This window comes from Cupressus sempervirens, chromosome 3 (genome assembly GCF_028749045.1).
Source record: "Cupressus sempervirens isolate cs-2001-9-10 chromosome 3, ASM2874904v1, whole genome shotgun sequence".
NCBI lineage: Eukaryota > Viridiplantae > Streptophyta > Pinopsida > Cupressales > Cupressaceae > Cupressus > Cupressus sempervirens.
This window is the reverse complement of record NC_143120.1, coordinates 219,669,876-219,690,750: the sequence shown is the minus strand read 5'-3', so window position 1 is coordinate 219,690,750 and position 20,875 is coordinate 219,669,876. Positions and strand designations below refer to the sequence as shown.

The following is a 20,875-nucleotide window of genomic DNA, read 5'->3' as shown; positions in this document are numbered from 1 at the left end:
ATATCATTTAGTAATTTTCACAAGGTTTGAGAAAAATGTAATCATTATATAATGAGATACTGAAAACATTTGAGAATTCAAGATTGAATTATCAATTGTTGTAACACATTCAAATACCAAACGTTCAAAAAGAAAACATTTACAATAAAAATAATGAAACCATGAAAATTGTTTAATAATTGTCTATAATACATGAAGAAATTTTATTAAGATACAAACCATATGATGAATGCCAACACAAGCTACATGAAATAAGTTACAATCCTAACCTAACCTTTGTGTATTTTTAATTTCACTACAAACTCCTATGTAAACAAGTAGTAAAGACATCACAAAGCAATTATATGAAAGAAAATTCATTCCCAAATCTTTGTAGTAACTTCTCTTGGCATTCATATGTTGGCAATATCTACAAAAAATTAAATAAGGTAATTTATGGTTGTCATTTATGGAAAAATATTTTTTTTATAGATTAGCCTCATCCAGTTGCAGAACAAAATTGTCTAAGTGTTAGACAGTGTTACAGCAGCAGGACAATTTTGATGATAAAAAAACATTCCCTTAGAATATTCTCTTGCACAGTTGACCAGAGATACATCACATCATAATGATGATGTATACTAGTGCGCATGTCTGTACAGTCAACTGAGTTCAAGTCATGAAGTAATTAGTGATGCAGTGACACAGTGCAGAACATAGCATATCAACAAAATATGTTTAACAATTTGATTTATTATGTTGAGTTATGAATTGTTGTTGAGCCGACTCTAAAAATGTTATATGAGCCGACTAAGGAAGAATTTACCAAAAAAAAATGTATAAGTAAAGAACTTTATTTGCGAAGTAAAAAAAAGTGTGAAGGATGTGTGAAAGCAAATGATGATTCAGTGATTAGTAAATACAAAGTCAATATGATCTTGTGAAATGTGAGTAACAAGTGAATTTGATACTTTGTTATATGATGCTGTCTGATATGTGCGTAGTCACTCTTGTGTGAAGAATCATCAATCAAAAGATTTGTGAAGTACAACAAACTACTCAATATTGTATGCATACCTATTTCTTGAAGAACTTATTGTATAGTTGCATGTTAGGATAGTGGGCTCTGCTTGCACACATTTATATGTAACCCACCAACTCCTAACAGGGTTGAGGCTTCTAACAAAGCCTAGTCTCCTAACAGGGACTCGAGACACTATACATGTTTTATAGACTCCTAATAGGGTCAATATCCTTAATTAGATTCTTTATATAGTGGATCATCTAGTGGGTTCCATCCCCACTAGGGCTTTCTCTTGGCCAGGGTTTCCCTAGTTAACAAAACATGGTGTCATGATCTCTCTTTGTGTATGGTTGTTTACATTGTTACGCATTATTGGTTTATTTTCTTACGCACATGATAAAGTAAATAATATTATTCAATTGTGGGTAAAAAGATTGAAAATACTGATTCACACCCCATCTCAGTATTATCTATTTCTAACAATTGGTATCAGAGATTGGTTATTCAGAAGAGGCTTAACAGCTTGAATAAGATCCCTATGGATATGGAAAAACTGAAGAAAAATCTTGAAGAAGCACTTGAACAGATTGATCTTTTTACTGATGAAAGAGATGGCCTCAAAGATAGATACAAGGATGCTAAAGCCTACATTGGTGAATTAAAGGACAAGATAGATGACCTAAAGAAAAAAGGACCTACTAATAATACCAGTGATGATGACATTGAAGATCTGAAGAAAGAAAATGAGATCCTAAAACATGAATTAAAGATAGTTGAACTTAAGCTAAGTCTTAAGAAAAATGGAGGAAAGATTGACTTTGAAATAAAAGCTAAAAATGTAGATCTAAGATCCCAGTTAAGCAAGGTAACATCAGAACTAGAATCAATTAAGTTAGAACATGTAGAATTAGAAAAATATAACACCATTGTGAAAGGAGAATTGGTACAAACCAAGTAGCAACTTGAGAAATTATATACTAGCAGTGATAAAATTGAAGAACAATTATGTGCACAAAGACCCAATTATGAAAAAACTAGACTTGGATTCTTTCTTGGTCAATCCATCAAGAAATCTATTGAAACAAAAGAACCTATCACTCCTAAAGTCAATAAGGACCTAAGCAAGACAGATGACACATCTAAAGACCAAGTGAATGTTGTTCACTTTGAGATAGTTAAAGAATCTAATCAAGATATGAATAACAAAAGAAAGGAATATATTTCCTAGTGTGATGAACCTAAGAACATTGAAGTTAATAGTGAAGGTAAGTCTTTCAAATCTATTTTTAAGTTTTATTGTCATAATTGTCATGGATATGATCATTATGTAATAGATTGTAAGAAACCTGAATTTGATAGTGATAATGTAAATAGTAGGATACATAGGAACACTAACCATGCAGGAAACAGAAGAAGATCCCATAGTAATGATAGTGGAGAAAGAAGACAGATTTTTTGCTACAGATGCAATAATCTTGGACACATTGCAAGGAATTACAGAACACCTAATGACAAGTTGAATGAACAGAAAAGAGAATAACCTGTATGTCAGTTGTGTAACAACTTTGGACACATAGTGAAGTTTTGTAGAATGGATAGAAGAGACCTAAATAGGAATCATAATTTTAGAAGGAACAATAGAATAAATGAAGTAAAAGAATAGCCAAATGAACTAAAGCAATCATTTCTGAAGGCAAAGGAACCAAAAAACCCTCATACAGATGTAGAAAATGCACCCGACAGGTCAATAAAGTCACTTAATATCTGTGACTCCTCTCACCAGAATTGAGCATTCTTAGTGGAACAAAGTATTAGTTGTTGATGACTTATGCTAGAGGAAATATTAAGGGTTACGTAGTTAACAATAGGTAGTAGACATTGAGAAAAATCTACAATAAAGTGTGCGTTGCCTGATATGATTAGGATGAGGATATATGAAAGGATCAAACTCTTTGTTGCATAGAGACAATATACTAAACTAGTGGCACATATGCATTTATTGCATAGAATAGATTACAAAAGATTTAAAGGATGCAAATTGACTTGCATACATCATTTTCTTGTGCAAAGTTTGTGTGCGAGATTGAAGTGAGATTTGGAGAATTAAAGAGCCATGCAAGCACGTGAAGTCGCCCAAAACCCTAGCATGCAAAATTAAGGTATTTTTCTAAATTGTTGAGCATAATCTTTCAAGAATGGCAAGGCAAGAAGTTTATAATGTAAGCAACATGCCTAGGTATAATTTTAAGAAACACTCATTTGTTTCTTTTCTTGATGACCCCATTGGAGCATTTTTGTGAGTTCTAGAAAATATTCTTCATGTGGAAGATATCAGAGGTTATATTCACTACAAGATTGAAAGTATAGGTGATTCAAAGATTCACAAGGATTTGGAGAAAATGTACAACAATGATTTATCATTGAAATCTGAACACAAATATCTAGAACATCTTAACCTAGTTAAGCACATGTTCTACATGAATTTTGATAATAACGATTGGACAAGAATAATTCTTAGTAGAGTACATGATGATCTTTTATGGTTGGGAGATTCTATCATTAGCATTGACAATGACCTACTTCACAAGGTCATAGGATTGAGCAATTAGGGCAACAATCCAATAAACATCAAGAATGCACGCAAACTTGTTGAGACAAATCTCAGCACATATTTCAATGGAAAGAACATGAAAGTCAACTCAATCCAAGATGATGGAGTGAGACTTATTTGCAAGATTTTGGGTTACAAGTATAATCATGGATCAAGAATAGATTCAATCCTACAAAATTTCTTCATGCAGCTTACCTGGTAGTAAGAGGTGAAGAAGTGAACATGTGTGATATTGTCAGAGCACAATTGTTGGATAATATCTCAAGAATCAAGAAATCAAGAAGTGTAGTATTCAAATTTGAATCCCTTCTGACAAACATATTCTTCTATGCTATCAAGAAGTTTCCTGGTATCACAGTTTGGAATGAAAATGAGTGCATTGTGCAGCAGATAACTTGAGCTTATAGGTCAAGACCTGAAGCTATCAGAGATAGCGATTTGGATAGGATCATGAAATCTTTCCAAATAGAAATGAAGAAAAGGTATAGAATACCTCCAGTACTAGTGGAAAAATATAAGGATGAACTATGTTTCATGGTTGAGATTGATTTTACATGCATGGAGGTAATAGTTCCTCAAGTGAAATTTATTGAACCTATGGGATATGAGATGAGCGAGGACTTGATTAAAGGATATGCACAGATAATCCTTCACTCTGAAGTTGATTCTAACTGTCCTAGATGGGGAACATATACAGAGAAAATGAGAGAAGTGAAAATTGGTCAAGTAATGAAGGACTCTAGGAAAAAGGTGGAAAAACTATTGATTCTATCTTGAAAGAATCTGGAATGATAAGGAAAGAGTATGATGAGGTTAAGAAAATTGCTATGGAAATGAAGGCCAGTGATCAAACTGAGCTCTTATCCCCTACACCCATAGCAGTGGCATGACCTACTGAAAAGGTCACAGTTGCCCAACCAAGTGCGCAGACTTCTTTTGTGCCTTATGCAGTAGTTGCATAGCAACAACCACCAAGAAAACTAGTAAAGATGGAGGAAACATCAGCATCAAGAAAATCCATGATGATAACAACCCCTCCTAAAAGGAGAGTACAACAGACCATCAATGCCCAAGAAAAAGAAGGAAAACTCTATAGATTACCTCATCTAAGTCTGAGGAAGAGACTGGTGATAGACCAGTTGAAGCAGTTGATCAAGAAGCCAAGACATCAACAAGACATAGAGCATGGAAACCAAAGGTAGAAAACCTTAACATGCAAATTATTAATGACAAAAATTATGTACAATTAAATAAATACTATGACTTGTATAATAACATGGATATGAGACAGCTAGAAAATGTTGTAGTTAGGAACATGATTTTGAAAGATAAAAGGTTTGATACTATAAACGGGCAAATACCCAAATATTTGTATAATAGATTGCTAAACAGGAAGAGCAAAGTTATAGAAGAGGATAACCAGATAAGAATAAACATGGTGGGAAAGTTATGCACTATAAATAATGAAGAAGACATAAAAGAAATTTTGAAAGGAATAGCACCATTACTAAGGCATAACAAAAGATCCATTCTTATTATGGGAGGAAATTATGAGGAAGTAAATAAAGAAACTCAGGAGGCTATAGTTTCCTTCATGTCCACTATGCCTAAGGATAGTGCGTAGAATAAGAAGGTAAGCCATATGCCTGAAGAAAGTGTGCAGATACCTAAAGCAAGTGCATAGATGCCTAGAGATAGTGAGTAGACAAAAGAGGCAAACAAGAAGCTTGAAGTAAGCGTGTAGTCAACAAAAGCCAGCCAGACACCCAAGGAGAGTGCATAGACAAAGGAGGAAAGTCCTACAGCTTATAGCCCTCCTCACAGTACAGAACTAGCAGGTACACCAAGTTCTCCTCCCCACATCACTATTGGTAGTGACTCTATGCAAGTAGACAATACTAAAGTGATTGTTGATAAATTAGAAGATCCATTCAAGGATTTTGGTGCCAGCATTGTTGGCAATATTGTGGATTATAGTAGTTTTGATGAAGAAGCGAATCAAGAGACTACTAGAGAAGTCACACAAAAGATGGAAACAATCACTGAAGAAGGTATCTCAAGTATGCCTTTGATAGGAATAGTAGTAGTAGGAACTTCCACTCCTCCTACCCAAAAAACGGCAATAATAGATCCAGCTCAATCTGATGAAGAAGATGAGGCGAAGAACCTTATATCTTCTCTAAGAAAACTCCTCAAGAAGAAGAAATCGGTCAAGTCACTTGAGAAGACTTTGACCACATTTTTGGACAAGATGGAAAAGCTAATAAGCCCTATTGACACCCCAGTTGATATTCAACATCGCACAACAATTTTGCGCAAGGCTTTTGATAATGAGTTCACTACACTCATGAATGTGGCTATCATTCAAGCAAAAATTGAGCACAATGGTAAGCTTCTAAACACCATGTGCACTAACATGAGAAATGATATAGAAACTCTGAACATATGTATTAAAGCACTATGATAGTGCATAGAGGAAGGAAAACATGCATATGCTAAGTGTAACATAGCATACATTTATCTCAAAGAATATGATGATCAAATCAAGGATAAAGTGACTAAGCTTCAGACAGTCACCAGCAACTTTTTGAAGTAGAATAAAAAAGTGAATACCATTGAGCATACAATTTAGCTACTTCATGATAATATAAGGGAAATACAAGTGGAGAAGGAGAAAATCCTAAAGAGGTTCACTCTTTTGAGAGTACATTTATTCCCTTAGATAACATTACTGGAAAACCAATTGGAAGAATGCTTGTCTGCAAAGTCTTCATATGAAAAATTTGTGGCTACAGATTTGAATACAGTAGAATTGGCATCATACGCTTTATGTGCACTTATCAGTGTATCTAATGCACTAAAGGATAACTGGAAGAAACAATTTGAGCAGTTGAAGACCAATTTTAGTGATTTTTTTTCCAAGTTTTGATATGCAGCTACCAGATTTTGACAGTTTTTTATACCTTTTTCATTGATGTCAAAGGGGGAGATGTATGGAAAAATTGTATTGTAAGAAATTTTAATGTGTATAATATGTAAGGGTGAGAAATAAGTTGTAATAGGAAGTTATAAGGGATGTAATCTTTCATAACATGAATACAAATGTTTTTAATGTTTTATGACTTTTTGTTCTGATTGGCATGACAACATATTTGAGATTTAGCCAATTTTCCCAAAATGTTGCCATCAATGCCAAAGGGGGAGATTGTTGGCAATATGTCCAAAAAATCACATAAGGTAAGTTATGGTTGTCATTTATGGCAACATATTTGTTTTTGCAAAAAGTGTCAAACAATGTTACAACAGCATGACAGTTTTGATGATAACAGAATATTCTCTTGTGTAGTTGACCAGAGATACATGATGTCATAATGATGACGTATACCAGTGTGCATGTCCATATAGTCAACTGAGTTCAAGTATGAAGTAATTAGTTATGCAGTGATGATACAACGCAGAACAAAGCGTATCAGCAGAATATGTTGAACAATTTGATTTATTATGTTGAGTTGACTCTAAAAATGTTATATGAGCCAACTAAGGAAGAATTTACCAAATTTTTTTGTATAAGTAAAGAAATTTATTTGCGAAGTAAAAGAAAGTGTGAAGAAGGATGTGCGAAAGTGAATGATGATTCAATGATTAGTAAATGCGAAGTCAATATGATCTTGTGAAATGTGAGTAACAAGTGAATGTGATACTTTGCTATATGATGCAAAGATATGATGTAGTATGATATGTGCATAGTCGCTCTTGTGTGAAGAATCATCAATCAGAAGATTTGTGAAGTACAAAAAACTACTCAGTATTGTATGTATACCTAATTCTTGAAAAACTTATTGTATAGTTGCATGTTAGCGTAGTGGGCTCTACTTGCACACATTTATATGTAATCCACCAACTCCTAATAGGGTTGAAGAAACTCCTAACATGGTTGAGGCTTCTAACAAGGCCTAGTCTGCTAGCAAGGACTCAAGACACTATGCATTCTTTATAGACTTCTAACAGGGTCAATATCCTTAACCAGATTCTTTCTATAGTGGATCATCTAGCGGGTTCCATCCCCACCAGGGATTTCCCTTGGCCAGGGTTTCCCTAGTTAACAAAACATGTTGTCATGATCTCTCTTTGTGTATGGTTGTTTACATTGTTATGCACTATTGGTTTATTTTCTTAAGTACATGATAAAGTAAATAATAATATTTAGTTGTGGGTAAAAAGATTGAAAATACTGATTCACCCCCCGCTCTCAGTATTATCTATTTCTAACACCATATTCTAGTCACCTTCATTCTTTTGTCAAATTTATCTATTTTAAAACTTCATGCTCTCTTTTTCCTCTCCAAGAATGACCATTGTATTCATCAAACTAAAAATCTCTATTTTTTGTTTTCCCTTGTTGGTCGTGGGAATATCCCTAGTTAAGCCTCCACACATTGACCACTATAGATGTTTCTAGATCCACTGAGTTCACAATCTCTACATACCCCACTTTATCCTTCACCAAGAACTTGGGGATAACCAAGTCTAAATAGGTAAATAGATTTCAATTCAACAAGCAAAAAAATATGTATTGAATGATCCAATTATTTAATAGGCATGAGATTTTGTTCCCAAACAATTTTGAAAAGTAACATCTAAATTACATTGAAAATTAGTTTCAACCTCGCAAAGAAGCTCCAATTTTTAATAGTTTTCAATAGAGATGGGGGAGACTAAATTTTGAATGAAGATCCTACTTACAAGACCAAAAGCCAAAGCACAAAAAAACTTTAAATAAAGAGGAAAATAATAATTTTAAATTTACAAGATTATCTTGAACCCATATGTTCTTGCATCACAATGAGAAGGTTGACTTTACATCCATCACCTCACATGTTAGAGATGGCACACAACACCCAAAGGTAGCTCATTATTAAGACAATAAAATGTATAATGTCCAAGTTCTACTTTATTACCAGTCTTTGGTTTCACAAAAAGGTTAACTATATCATCTTTAGTTATGTCTAGGGTCACAACCTCATCACAGTCCAACCCTTCATCAAACATGGCATGCATTTTCTCATGCCAGTGAAAAGCAACATTTTTGTTATTTGGTAAGTGACTAAATATTATCCACTATGGTGTTTAATGTGGATAACATGGGAGCTAATGTAGGTATATTGTTATATGTGGCTTGAAAACCCCTCAATTCGGTAAGATTTTCTTGTATCAAATATTCAATTCGAGGAAGGTTTTGAGGGGGTAGGGGATCATTTGGCGGAGGGTTTTGAGGAATATTGTTTCGTGGCTCAATGTTATCAACATCATTTAGGTCAACCATGCCTATTAAATTTCAAAGAATCAAAAAATTACTATTTGTATTAATAATTCTAAATTAAAATTAAAAAATTAATGATTTCTATTAAAAAACCTAATTTTAAATGTAATTCAATGAAAACAATCAAATAAACAAAAAAAAGTACTTACTTGAGGTTGGCTCAAAAAGGTGTGGTATTAGGATGGGTGGAAAAAAGTCAGAGCAGATTTTGAAATGCTTTTAGACATTTTAAAACTCCACCTTTTTCATATCGCCACTTTTGGCACACCATGATCCTGCACATACCCTATCAATGCCACCTCAATGCCTAGATTGTATAGTCATCTACCACATCAACAAGGTTTTTATTATTATATGTGACATTCATATGGCCATCAAATTTAGGCCACTGAAACTGATGACATCATCATTACATGCCATTTTAATGGCCTTTTGGCCCTTACAAAGAACCTTGTGGTTTTTTGGCCATAACTTGCTCATACAAACTCTATTTTTTACAAACAAGATATCAACAAAAAGTTAGTTCCCACCTTGTCACAGTGGTATAGGTAATTTTTAGTTTTGATGCTTGTTTGATGACCTTTTTTGGTATCAAATTCAAGAGTTCTTTTTGCACTCTAGGAGACATATCTTGAGCATCCGATCTTCGATTTGGGAATTCTTTATATCATTGGAAAGGCCTTTCAGAGCTCTTTCTAGTGATGTTGCTTGATTTTCTAGATTTTTCTCTAGGAACATTGTATTAATTTTTTGCATTTTTCATTCCGGTAGATATCTTGGTTGTTTTAGGTCTAGGGATCAATTTTCTTGCTTAAGATGATTTGTCATGAGTTGTACTATCTCTTGTATCAACCTTATGTCTCTTCTAGTATTTGTAGACATCATTTTTATGTATTTTTGCAAATGCACTAAGATAAAGTGTCATATTTAATATGTATTTTTGTTTTAGTTGTTTTACCTTATTTTGCCTTTTGATTCGAATAGTGTCATCTGAGGAAACTCATGCAAATTATTGTATTTATGAGATTTACCATACCTTGTGCCTTATTGTACATGCACTACTCTAAATAAATTGTCATGGGGTGTTGATATTTCACCTTTGTTTGCCATCTTCCTTTGTCAATGAGTATTCCATCTATGACATTAGCCTTATGAAATGTCTAAGATTGATCACCTCAATACACACATGTGTATTCTTTTGTGTATCTTCCCTACTTGGTCATGTTCTATTAAGTGGAGGTTATCTGAATGAATAGTTTGGCAGTGTTTGTAGCTTCATGCTAAAGTGGTGTTCTTCTTGATCGTCCTTTTATTCCTATCTTTTAGAACATTATTTTCATTTCTTTTTGGAGTAGGGTTTTTCCCATGTGGTTTACTCTATTTCTCCTCTATTTAGAGATTTGTTTTTCTTGGGTACCTGATCAGGCCTCGTTGACGAGACCCAAATTTACTTTTAGTAGTAGTTTCTAGGTTTTTAGCTACTCCCTATGTTTAACTTGGGTGGGGGTGTGTGTGTTAGAGTAATAAGGTATTCTCTTATTAATTAAATCATGTTGATTTCATTATTAAGTCACTTATTATCTCTAGTTCACTCAAGCTAAACTTTGGGTATGTAATAATTAATTCTCATATTAATTATTATCATGCAACCTCGGTTAGATTCCTTTTATAGGATTGATCTCTCTTTGTAAAATTAATTCATTCAATTCAATTGCAATTTATCTTTTGCGCATCACGAATGTCTCATCTTATGTGGATCTATGAATTCGAGCCTCCATAGCTTTGCTCCTCTCTTTCTGTGATAGGTGTTTGCATGGAGCGACTCTTAGAAGTTGTGGGCTTGAGCTTTCATCAATTTCAAAATTTTATTTTTAGAAGCCCTATTTTTTACTAGATAGATTGATAATTCTACTCTCTTTAGGTGCTCACTATAGTATTTGGAAATTTACTTTTAATATTGAGATTATAATTATATTTTATTAAATTTAAAAATAAACGATTGCACATTTTAATGTATCTATTTGAGTAAAATGAAACAAATTGATGTTTTTGTCTACATAAAAAATATTCTAGTTAATTTTAACCAATTTTTGTAGTGGATGAAAAATGTGTATATGATATTTCTACATACTAGGCCTAATCAAATTAGAAGAATTTAAAAGAATGCTAGTATGTTATGTTAGTGCAAAAATGAATTTTTTAAAAGTAGTTACATTTTATCTTACACAATAAAGTCCTATTCACACTATGCTTAACTTCATTTCTAAGATGTTAGGTAGACTTGTCTCACCTCATGTAGATTCACCAAGAATCCCAACACTTGTTAACAAAAGCTTATATTTGTTTCATACTTAGAAGGGGTAGACTAAGTTTCACTCTTTTACTTCATCACCTCATCTTGTTTGAATTTATAAAGAAGACTCATTTGTACTCTTTTAAAATGTTCATGCAATTTTCTCATTTTTCCATTACTTACTTTAAAGAGTTCTATAATTGTAATATTATTCTTATTTATTCGTAGAAAAACATAAAAATCTTAAACTAAAAATTATATAATATACTATATACATCTTAATAGAAATATTGATAATATATATTTTTCTTTTTAATTTAAACTTTTATTACTTAACGTTTTACACTATAAATATTTTTTAATTCACTAAAATTCCCTAATCATGATAAACTTTATTGAGATTGTATAATTCGTTATAATAACAAGTAATTTCATTTACTAACGTTTAACAAGCTTTATGTTATACCTCTTCTTGTATATTAAGTAGTCAATATCACTATTCAATACTACCCTAGTCTAGGGCTCATGATTTATTAAAGCACCTTTTTAGGTCTACTATATAAAGTTGCATATATGATACCAAGTCCCATTTGGGAAAAGAGAATGTGATACGAGCTCTCCTTTTACTTTTACTTCCACTTTTAGAACTTTTATGACTTCTACTTGAAGGAATTTCCACTTTAAAGAAAATAACTTTCAATTCGTTGTCTTCTTTTACTTTGAATTTGAACTTTGACTCTTCTAATATAGCAAATACTTTATATCCTTTTATTTAAAATAATTTTAATTTTTTTTCATTGGTATAGTAGAAAGGTTTTTAATATATGTGATCATTTTATTTTTAAGTCTAAAAATATATTTAATTATTCAAAATAATTTTATATTTATATAATGATTTATTTGATGGTTTTCTATTTAATACAAAGTTTTAGGTTTACATTAGTAAACATGATGTTATAATAAAATGTCTTTGGTTAAAGTGTAGAAATTGGTTTTTTAAAAGGTTAAAATAATAGTTGTGCATTAAGTATAACTATTACTTATTAAGTCATAAGTTATAATATGTGGTGTATTTTATGAAATCAAATATTTTCTTTTATCTTAGATCAAATTGACATATTTATTATAATAATTAATACCCATGATTTGATAGTCACAACCAATAATATCATATTATTAAATTTATTTATTTAAAAAAAATTAATTTCATTTAACTTTTTTTTATAAAAGATAATACAATATTAAAGAAGCACGTCCACAATATATAATTCATACCTCAAACAAATAAAAGATTAATTAAAAAGTATCTAACCCAACAAAATATAAGTAACCAAAACAAAACTAGATAGAAGGTCTTTATTGTTTTTGTTTGGATTGTAACTCCACACATATTCTCATAAATGAATGTCATCCAAAACTTACATAACTTATACCCTATTATAATATATATGAATGCTACTAAAACTTCTTCATATTTTAAAAACAATATTGAATATCACATAACTTATATCCTATTATAATATAAATTGTTAGGAAAAAAGAATGTAATACATACACACATGAACAAAGTCTAATTAGACCATATTTAAGGAAAAAAAATTTGAAAAAATTTGAAAGCTAAATTTATCATTTATGTTATCCCAAATTTCTAATAGTAAATTAATCAATGGACTCTAAATCAATAAGAGAGACCTTGATTTTGGAAAACAATTATTTCGATCAAACTCATAAGAACGGACACACAGGTGTCAAATTTACCCCGAAAAATAAACCGGCGGTCCTATGGTGGAACCGTACGCTAGAAATTTGGCCTGTGGTGTGATTAAGACATAAAGGCGATTTACATTGTATTTGGAGCAGCGGTTAGAATGAGGGGAAGAAAACTAGTCTTGTATAAAAAGGATTTGTCGCTTTCAGATTGGAGAAATGCACGGAGACCGTTTTGGTCACAGTCTGAGCAACTGCAGCTGCCATTCCTGCCTTACAACTTCATTTGATAATACAACAATTATTTTCAGACATCTCTCCACGTTAATCGAGTGCACCGGGTCTACCAGGCGATTAAACAAATGGAAAAGAAAGGGAGCAAATGGGAAAAGGAACAACCTACGACACAGGAAAACGGAAAGAACAATAGCTAGGTATTCTTCTCTCAACCTTCCCAGCCTCTTTTGCTTTTGTCGCTTCGACGCTTTTGCTTTACTTATTTATCTTTTTCAACAAAGTAAACAAACACACACATGGTGGAAAAACGCCTCTGGTCCCTCGCTGCGTCTCGTCTCGTCTCGATGGCCGCGCCGGAAACAGAGAAAACAAAAGCGAAAGCCAGGCCGGCGCGCATGTGAATGAGAAGTTACAAAGGAATAGAATAAAGAGAATGTGATACAAAGTCTCGTTTCGGAAAAAGAGAGGGAGGCCGCGCACAGAGCACTCAGAGAAAATGGAGCTTTGAACTTCGGTGCAATTTTTTTTTTTTTCTAGATTTGAGGTTAAATGTAGTATCTGTACTTCTAGGGTTTAAATTTAATTTCTGTATTAAGAAGTTTTTAGTTTCAATTTTTGAAAAGTATTAGAATTTTGAGTTACAGTGTAATGATTTTTTATTAAAAAATTGAAGATCTGTATTCCCAGAGTTCAAGTTTAATGACTGTATTATGATATTTAGAAGTTTTTATTTTAATTTTTCAAAATATTGGAAGTATGAGCTACCTTTCAATATTTTTTTTTTAGAATTCAAAGATAAATATAGATTCTAATTTTAATGTGCATGATCATGTCTAGAAATTATAATATAAATTTTGAAAGTATTAGAATTATGAATTAGTGTGTTGTAAATATATTTAAATTTGAAGATGTCTATGTTTAAGATTTAAATTTAATGACTGAATGATCATATTGAGAAGTTTTTCATATATTAGAATTTGAGTTACAATCTTATATTTTTTTATTAAAATTAAAGATAATAATTATATTTATTTTATTTAGAGTTAAATTTAATAGCTGTCTGATTATATTTGGAGGTTTAGATTTTAAAATTTCAAAGTACTGGAACTTTAAGATAAAGTGCACTAAATTTTGAAAAAAATTAAGGTATATGTACTCTTAGGGGAAGTTTTTACTCTTAAATTATTGAATTTTTGGAAATTTTTCTTCATGAAAGTGGAGATTTTGGATAGAAATAATATGAAATTACAGTTGTACAGATGAGATGTACATTTTATATAGGATATTTATTATTATTTCAAAGATAGTTTTGGTTGTGTAATTGTTCTAAATAGTTTGATAGGCAGGACCCCTTATCAATTTAAGATTCATAAAGTGAGAATAATAATTTTGTCCTTTAAATTTGTTTAGTGCAAGACAAAATTTAGAAGACTATTTTGAAGTTTGCATGACACTATTTTTAAATATCAAATTGTTGAATAGTCAAAAATTATTTTTACTAATAAAAATAGAACAATTATTTATTTTTGTACAATTGATAAGGTGTTAATTACTATTAATTTTCTGAAAACTTAAAAGACTAAGTCATTTTGACTGTTAAACCTTTTGATATTGCAGAATTTTAAAAGTTTACAAGACCAATGAATCAATGTATTGATCAATTGTCTCTTTCTACTAAGAATCAAGACCCCAAAAAAATAAAAAATCTCAAACCTCATCTCATCTTTATTGGATTATTGAACTTTTTCATTCAACAACACTGATTCAAATAACCTTTTAGAACTGGAATTATCTTGATTTAAGCCAAGGGTGGGGACTGAAGCAGGAGAGTTTAAATTGAGTTAATGTGTAGTTAGTGGATTTGGTTTGTCAGAAAAGGGATTTTGCCACGCGTGCCTCTGCCATCTGACCCGACCCGACCTCACCTGCTGCTGTGGTTTGCCCGGTGTTTCATGCAATTTAATTCAAAGGAAATAATGTAACCCAGACAGAGAGGAAGGAGAGAGGGAAAGAAGAGGAGGAAAAACACGTATCAATTTGGTTGTGGAGGGAGAGACGATTTTGTGGTTGTCTAAAGGTATCTAATATGGGCGGGAGAGGGTAGAGAGAAAAGGGCGGAATTCGCGAGATTTGTTACAGCTCAGTATAGGGTTTATTAGACGTGTGCGTTTGTCCTGTGAACTGTATTTGCGGTTGCATTAAGGTGCGTCCAAAACGATATTCGATCCGCAGCTGTTTGGGGGCATTTTACGTTTTCGGTAAGTGGTTTTAGATCAATTATTTTCAAGCTTTTTATAATGTTAAGTTTCTTGTATGATTTCATTTCTAGGCTCCACTGTGAAATGATTCGACGTTTAAATCAAGCTTTTTGCACATCGAATTTGTTCTTGATTACTTTATACGGTAACACTTGAATGAAACTTCCACGGCAATTTCTTATCTGCCCTATGTAGTGAAATGATGTTTCCGCCATGTATAACTTTTAATTTTTAATTTTTGAGATGAACGAAGAGGTATATTTTGTATCTGGAGTGCACAAATCTCGAATTCTGTATCAAGAACGCCTGCTGCTATTGTTGACCGAGAGATTAAACAATACTTTTGCAGTCTGGTTTAAGTTTTATCTGAAGTTTGAATTCTGCGTTAAATTTAAGCTGAGAGTTTTTCCGTTTCTATAAAGATAGATTCGTTTGGAACTGTCAAATTTTAGCTTCAAATTCACAGAATATTATATCTGAAGGCACATTTTCTCGAAAAATGATTTGTGAGAATTTCTCAATACCCCGCAAATATCGTTTCTTACGGCGCGCAATATCGCCGTTGAAATTTTAATCAGCTCCTCTGCATTTGCCGCACAATGCTAGAAATATTTTGCGGCGATCGCTGCATCGTGTCTTTCAAGTTATAACAAATTTATTACCCATCGAATGTCAGGCATAACCTTGGTCTAGAAAGCATAACTGCGTTGGCCTGTGTGTAACCGTTGGAGCATAACAAGTTAGGGAAATGAGCTGGGCATGCTGTGGAATTTAAATTTTGTGAAGCAGGTAAATTGAGGAAATGAAATGATGATTGTGTGATAGCAGTACTCCAGCGTAAGCATATTCCATATGAATCTCATCTAAGTCCATTGAAGTGCACGCTTTACAAAACCGCTAATGGACTGCATTTCTGAGCAGCGAATATTTTGTCCTGTGAGTACCTTTCTCGTATGATGGACATGATGATTTGCAGTAATAGTAGTTGAAATGAATTGCTTTAGCCGCTGCATTAGCCGGTGTCTAGTGCCTGCTGGGTTGTCTTAATAATGGAAAATCTTGAGCAGTCGAAAAGTTGTAATTTTGATTTTAATGGAAACAAAGTATATAAGAGGTGGGATATATTTCTGACATTTGTAAACAAATCAATGAAGCTGTCAATTAACCAGAAACAAATCATGGGTTCAAATTGCAACAATGTATTTTTGCACATTCGACGCGAAAGCTACTGTCGAATGCTTTTTATACAGCCATCACCGCAAATTACCAGCTGTTAACTTGAAACCCAAGCTCAACTTTCGCTTTAGCATTCACTATTGCCTTCTGTCCACAGAGAGGAAAAGGAAGCTCATTTCTTTTACCTTTGGAAAGATTGACTGTATCCTCGCCTCTGGATTTTAACCTCTGTAAATGAATAACTGCCTGCAAATCTGTATTGATGTTCCATAGCATTGGTTTAGTTGGCACTACATTTCAAGAGTTAAAATGGATTACATCTGAGGTTGGGTGTGTCCCAGATTACGACGATTAATGAAGCACCAAATCCCAAATTTGACCGTCCACCTTGTCTAGAAAACGGGTTGGGTTATTCAACATTGTTATTGACATGTCAAGAGCGCCTTTACTAGAGGGTTTTGCGCTGCAATATACTGGCGTGTGTTCTATATATAGGGACACTAGCTCTGATAACACATCTGAAACTTCCAGTATATGATGTGTATTGTAGCAGCTCTGCTATATTGTCAGTGTATCTTTGAACTACACAAGGAAACAAAAATAATATCATAGAAATATGGAATGCTGCCCACTATCCAGTTCACCTGTCAGTAGGACACTGTTGTCGTGTATTGCTAAACTAACGCTTCCAGCCTTTTTTGTGTTGGCAAAATTATGTCTTCTTTCTAAGCTGCCCCTTTGTTTTCAGTCGTAATTGTTTTCTAACATTCAGATTTGTAGTTGCAGATAAATACACGTGCGGACAGTCTTAGATGTTTATTTAACTAGCACTGCTGCTGCAACGAACTTGAGGGAAATATAAGTTTAGCATTATGAATAGTTTGATTCGACAAGGGAAGGTTTCAGAGGCAGTTGCAGGTTTTCAATTAAGATAGTTGCAAATGTTGGCTAACAAAGCTCCTTCATAAAAGATTTCTGGGTTCTAACACTTGAAAGAATTGCCTCGGATAATTTTCATCAGGTCCGTCTTCAAAGCTCGATTTATTGTTTTTTTTCGGAAAAATCTTTTCACGTTTCTTATTTGCAGTGATATTTGGTATTTTACTGTATATAAATAGTATAGCATATAAAATTCATTATCTGGAGAGAAAAGTAGTTTCTTTCTTAAGAGAACGTGATTCAACAGTTAGATTTGCACGAACATGGTAGGAGTCCAATTGCGAATGCTTACAAAATCCACAGGAAAATTACTTTGAACAATTTGCCCTTACTTTATGATCTTACTGGATATGGAGAAATATGATAAAGTGTGACAATAATAATACATTTGGTTTCACACAGCGATGTACTATTGTTGCATTTCTCCCTTATTTCGGCAGAAAACCATTTGCACGCAGAACATGGGCTGTTATACTGTACAAATCCAAATACCTTAAAAATATGTTGCCGTTTGATAGTTTACGAAGGTATTTTCTACGAACAGAGTCTAATGATTGGGAAGAGTTGAGCAACGCGCGTGGAACCGGGATACAAAATATAAAATCCATAAAGACTGACATAGGGGTAGCCATCGGCCTACAAGAAAACACGTTTGTAAAGGCGAAATGTAAATCCTTTAAAAATAATATTTAAGGCTTCCATAGTGTAAGCTTAACAGCCCAGCCAAGGCAAGTTGCAATTAGACTTGAGACTTGACTTCCACAGTATAGGTTTAATCTGAAACCCATTCTCTGATGAGAATGAATGATCCTCTAATAATATTATGACACACAAATGAACCATATGTACATAGATAAATTCTACTACTACCAAAATAAAAATAAAAAAATACACATCCTGAGTCTAACTACGAAATTCAAGGACGACGTTCATAACATACTGTATCTTATATCAGATCTCAAATTTTTTAAATTTCCTTGACTAAGAGCCCAGCGCGGAGGGGTCCTACTAGGCCTTTCGAGATGTGATTTTTGACGGATTCCTTGTCGACTTCACACTATATTTAGTACAATTAAGGTCCGAGCAAACCAGACTAAAACCGAGAAGCATCTTAATTAGTTAGAGAGTAAATTTCAGCTTTGTTTAATGGAAAAATCATTTTCCTTCCTTATTTGTAAGAAAGTACCCGTAGCATATTTAGTAGCCAATATGATTTTCTCTCCGTTGCCATTCAAATCCAAAAAAATCAGATTCAGAAATGTTGTCTCACATTCCAAAAGCAGTTTCACACTAAAATTAAAAAGGAGGATGTTATGTAACATCTTTGATATCTCTTTCAACATAATTTGTCTAGATTAATAATTCCATCATTTCCCTGTCATTTTCCTCTTGACAAAAACGTTACACCTTTCAACAGTGGAAGTGCTAGTTAACCACACTGATTGAAATGTTTTGTCAGTAAAAGTGATCCTTAACCCAAGAAAAATCCCTTCAAGATCAGTCTGATGGATATCTAAAAGTAAACAATCTCCGTAATCTTAACCTGGCCCAGTGAATGAAACTGAAAAAAATCTTAAAAAGGGTGCATTCAGGAGTCACAATCTCAGCTATGGCTGCAAGCAAGTGGCAAGCAGTGAAGTGGGTCGGAGATTAGTCATTTTCCGATATTCAAAACAGGTACGGTGCAATGGAGTGGCCATGGTCCCCCATCGCTACCCTACAAGTAACAAAAACCATATCCACAAACTGGGCCATGTACATGCAATCAAAGTGATATGAGTAGCCTGCCATTACTGTACGTATCTAACAGTACGTTCTATCTTCTGACCGCAGGATCCCTCCTAGTCCCAGTCCTTTTATTGGTTACACCAACTGCCGTAAACAGTGAAATCAAACTGAGATGTACTGGATTGATCTTTTTTCCTAACCGAAGCAGTTGTAATTTGCAGGGGTGAGCTGTGCCGAGCTGTGCCAGTTAATAAAATGGATCTTTCTTCCCATTCAATACGCATCAAATCTGGCATGGATGCACAGGCAGAGGAGGAGGCAGATGGCAGGGGATGCAGACGAAGAAAAGCTTGCATTATTAGCATTGGGGTGAGCAAAGGAAAGTAGCAGAGCCTGTACAATCTGAAACTCTCTCAAGTCCATATTATTTGGGGAGTTGTGATTTTGGAAATGCGGTTTTCTCACCATGGTTTTTTTCTCTGAATCTCGTTTTCCGTTTGTGATATTGGCTGAACGGCTCAATCGTTTTTATATAACAATGTATACAGCCCCATAGTATATATAATTCTTTATAGACCACCGATGATGTATAATTAATGTTACAGTCAAAATGACAAGATTAACCTCAGAGTATTGTTAGCTACTGAGGAGACATATGCAAGGATCAATAAACATTGCGATCATCTTTTTAACTGTTTTTAGTATCCCTTATTTATAGACGAGTCAGCATGTACAAGAAGCAATGTCAAGCGGGAGACTGGGATCCGATTCAAACTGCAACTTTGTATGCTTTAACTTTTTCACTGGAAGAAATCATTCTTCGCAAGTCAACAGCTTTATATAAAAGCTCAGTATTCCACGCTTCCGAGTTCTTGTATTCTACTTTTATAGAACAATCTTGATATGGGTAAGTTATACACGGTATCCATTAATGGGGTTCTTCTGTTATGTGTAAACCCTCTGATACTCAGATGCGGTAATTGTTTGCGAGGACAAAATATCATTTTAACTGGAATTTCAGGAAAGGCGTTGGCAAGCGGAATGTTCTTTTTATTGGTGGGACGTCACACCCTATGATATAAGATATTAAATAGAAATAAAGTATTGTGGTATTTTTTAATTTCTTAAGATATTAAATAGAAATAACGTATTGTGATATTTTTTAGTTTTATTTGTAAGTATTGTTGATGATAAAGATGCAACTACATCCACTAGCTATCTAATTGTTTAACTATTTTTTTCCTAGTATTATGATAAAATAACCTTCAAAAAATGCCTCTATTTGGTGAAATTTGGGATTTGAAACAGATTCTATTTAGATGGGCCTACCTTAACATTTCTATTGCATTTTTCATAATGAGATCTTTGTATCATAGTATAATGATAGCTTTGTATCTTGTATATCTTATTTATTATTTTCTTATAATTCATATGTTTAATTCAAATTTATAATATGAAATAATTGGAAGATGTTTCAAGCATTCAAATAATTTTCTATTCTTGATTGAAACATTATTCACAAGACATCAATTAATATCCTATTGATTATTTTGATTTATACCAATATAAGTTTCCTCTCTAAACCAACACTTTATACCTTCCA

General features: G+C 33.1%; 1 protein-coding gene across 7 annotated transcripts; it reads left to right on the top strand.

Annotated features, from left to right (window-relative positions):
- Positions 1–13,083: 13,083 nt before the first annotated feature.
- LOC149565620 (uncharacterized) lies at positions 13,084–20,392 on the top strand. Of its 7 annotated transcripts, XR_016362058.1 has the most exons (4): positions 13,108–13,368; positions 13,453–13,685; positions 17,392–17,626; positions 19,494–20,392. XR_016362058.1 is itself a non-coding variant. In XM_089819127.1 (2 exons), the coding sequence occupies exons 1-2, from the start codon at positions 13,154–13,156 to the stop codon at positions 19,657–19,659; spliced, it is 381 nt and encodes a 126-aa protein (XP_089675253.1). In that variant the 5' UTR covers positions 13,139–13,153; the 3' UTR covers positions 19,660–20,392. The 7 variants fall into 7 exon arrangements, 1 of the variants encoding a protein (XP_089675253.1); XR_016362062.1 differs by lacking the exon at positions 13,453–13,685 and having other exon boundaries at positions 13,084–13,368; XR_016362060.1 differs by lacking the exons at positions 13,108–13,368; positions 13,453–13,685 and adding an exon at positions 14,838–15,429 and having other exon boundaries at positions 17,386–17,626.
- The last annotated feature ends 483 nt before the right edge of the window (positions 20,393–20,875 follow it).